The 3,088-nt window shown below is 46.2% G+C and overlaps 1 protein-coding gene across 1 annotated transcript in view; it reads right to left on the bottom strand.

The window, feature by feature from the left end:
* The window catches only part of TRIP13 (thyroid hormone receptor interactor 13), a 21,696-nt gene that overhangs the window by 18,158 nt on the left and 450 nt on the right, over positions 1-3,088 (bottom strand). Inside the window, exons 2-3 of the mRNA XM_006762495.2 lie at positions 3,010-3,086; positions 2,002-2,167 (exon numbers count right to left, since the gene is read on the bottom strand). Of these exons, the coding sequence (XP_006762558.1) occupies positions 2,002-2,167; positions 3,010-3,086 (243 nt within the window). The remainder of the gene's footprint in view (positions 1-2,001; positions 2,168-3,009; positions 3,087-3,088) is intronic.

Below are 3,088 nucleotides of genomic sequence, written 5' to 3'. Positions count from 1 at the left end.
ACAGAAACTTTGCAGGCCAGAAGGGAGTGGCAAGAAATATTCAAAGTGATGAATACCAAGAACCTACAACCAAGATTACTTTATCCAACAAAGCTATCATTCAGAAGTGAAGGTCAGATAAAGAGCTTCACAGATAAGAAAAAGCTAAAGGAGTTCATCACCATCAAACCAGTATTATATGAAATGCTGAAAGGCATTCTTTAAGAAGAGGAAGAAGAAAAAGATACAAATTATGAACAACAATTACATATCTATCAACAAGTGAATCTGAATCTCAAGTGAATAAATAATCTGATGAACAGAATAAACTGGTGAATATAATAGAATCAGGGGCATAGAAAGGGAGTGGACTGACTATTCTCAGGTGGGAAAGGGGTGTGGGGGGTGTGGGAAGAGACTGGACAAAAATCGTACACCTATGGATGAGGACAGTGATGGGGGGCACGTAAGGGCAGAGGGTGGAGTGGGAACCGGGTAAAGGGGAACTATGGGGGGAAAAAAGAGGAAAAACTGTAATAATCTGAACAATAAAGATTTCATTTTAAAAAAAATTCAAATGGAAACAAAAAAGAACACATTGGAAAGACAGTTAAAATATTTCAAATTGTTAGCTATTATTAACAATATTTGTTCATATATCTCTACAAAATTACATAATTATGTTAAGATAAATTCCTTGAGGTGAATCTGTAGTCAAAGATGAAAACATTAAAATGTTTAGTGGTTAGCACCCATGTCTTCCAGCTAGGCCAGTGATTCCCAAAGTGGGCGCTACCGGCCCCTGGTGGGCGCTGCAGCGATCCAGGGGGGCGGTGATGGCCACAGGTGCATTTGTTTTAACTTTTTTTGTATTACCTTTCTATTCTGAGTTCAATAAATAGTTTCATAATTTCAAACTTCAATGTTTCTAATTTACACCTTTCTTTACTATATTTTACGAAAATGGTAGAAACATTAATACATATATCTTTCTGTTTAATTGCTATTAAAGTTTTAAAAAAAATTAATTTCCAGGGGGCACTGAGTAATATTTTTTCTGGAAAGGGGGCGGTAGGCCAAATAAGTTTGGGAACCACTGAGCTAGGCTGTGCTACCTGTCCCTCCACAACAGTGTTGGAAAGCTCTCCAGTTCCCCTCAGCTGGCCAAAATCGAGTACAATGACATCAAATCTCAGTGTGAATAAAACTCCAACAACCCCCACAATTGTTGGTCCTAATCTATAATAATAAAAGCATAATATGCTAATTAGACTGGACAGCCAAACAACCTTCCAGACGTCCTTCCGGATGAAGCCAGGGCTGCCAGGACCAGGGCTGCAAGGGCCGAGACCCTTGCACGAATTTTGTGCGGCGGGCCTCTAGTATAAGAATGAAGAGGTCCACCACATAAGAGTTATTTTAGTATCATATCAATTCTTCCAAATTGATTCTTTATAAGACAGAAACTGTCCAGGTATCAGTGACGTGAGGCACACACCTTGGCTTGTTTTTACTCTGGTGATAGAACTGCCCCAGTGCATCCACACTGTCATACAAAGCTCCTCTTAGCTCCCATACATGAACAGGTGAGGCAGTCTGTACGCTGGACTAGGTGAAGAGATTCAAGAAGACAAGCCCATCTCCTCATCTCTGTTGCCCCGGCATGCCCTATGGTCCTAATGCATTCTGAGCACTCCATACATTTTGTTGCCTGAAAGAATAAGAGAGAAGGCACACAGGCCTCCTCAGCACAGCCCACTATTCTTGGTGCTGCCTTCTAATTCCTGGTTTCTGATCTCTCCCCGCCTGTTCTGACAGCAGGCAGGCAGTGGGGCCACATCTGCTCCTAGCACCTGGCCCCTGCCAGAGAACCAGTACTTATCCGACTGTCAACCCAACAGGTAAGCAAAGCAAACCAGTTTCTGACATACACTATCAAAGCAGCAAGCAGACAGTCATGGCAACAACTTTCTATTTAGCTAACGGTTACCTGTTTCTTGGCACAGGGAATTAGTAACTTACCTGTGGGTCTTTAACCTTTAATTCCGTGTCAACAATAGACACAGACTGCACATTTCTGGTCAGAAAAGGATCATCAAACTCAGTCCACGTGTAGTCACCAAACACAATATTATGTCTGTTAAGTAGCTTTCTAACACTCAGCTTTATGTCTTCTTTTTTTGCCGTGCTGGACAAATTAAACAAAACACAAAGATCAGTTCTAAGTTACAAAACACGCACCAAGATTTCAACGCTTAACAACAAAAACAGAAATTGGGGCATACATGAAAAGTGCAGTAGTTCAGAGTACATACAGGAGGGAGTGGGCCTGCCTGGGGATGGAACTGGAGCCACTCCTTGCCTGCCAGCTGCGGGACCTGGGGAGCAGCTCAGATGGAGCCTCCGCTCTTCGTCAGATGAAGGGGGCAGCAGCAACAGTTTTTGCTACACTGAGCTACTTTGGAGATTAGTCAATACATTCAAAGTGTTTAGGACAATGCCTGGCATATAGTACACACTCAATAAATGAAAGGACAGCCCACCGCTGTGGGGTCAGGTCAGGAGTTTGCATTTTAACAAGTGCCCCAGACCTGGCATTCACACTGAGAAAACCCAACACTTCCGGCTTGGCACTCAAGGCTCCCCTCCGCCCACCTTGCCACCTGAGGGCCACGCTGACTGGTGCTGAGATCACACCAAGGCGTGCGATCACTGCAGTACGCCTCCTGGCACGGAAGAGACTGAGAAACGCTGGCTCCAATGGCAATATGTATATTTCCCCTGGAACCGAGAGCCCTGGGTATCTGGCCCATCCTAACTTCCAGCTTTCCTGGGCTGCGCCCGGCTGGGCTGCGCCCGGCTGGGCTCTGCGTGGGTCCCGTTCAGGGCCGGGCCTGATGGGTCAGGTCCGTGTCCGGCGCAGTGGGCTCCAGTCGAGGTCTGGGCCTAGTGTTGTCCGTCGGGGCCAAGCAGAGGCCGAATCGGCTCGGACCTACCCGGGTCCCATTGGGTCGGGCCAGGCCGACTCACCTGCCGCTTCGCTGGTGCACCTCCACATGGATGGACGGCGTCTCCGGCACGCAGGGCAGCGCCTGCTCCAGGTCCCCCA

This window comes from Myotis davidii, unplaced genomic scaffold, assembly GCF_000327345.1.
Source record: "Myotis davidii unplaced genomic scaffold, ASM32734v1 scaffold135, whole genome shotgun sequence".
Lineage (NCBI taxonomy): Eukaryota > Metazoa > Chordata > Mammalia > Chiroptera > Vespertilionidae > Myotis > Myotis davidii.
The sequence above is the reverse complement of the archived record's forward strand: the minus strand, read 5'-3'. Positions and strand labels throughout refer to the sequence as shown.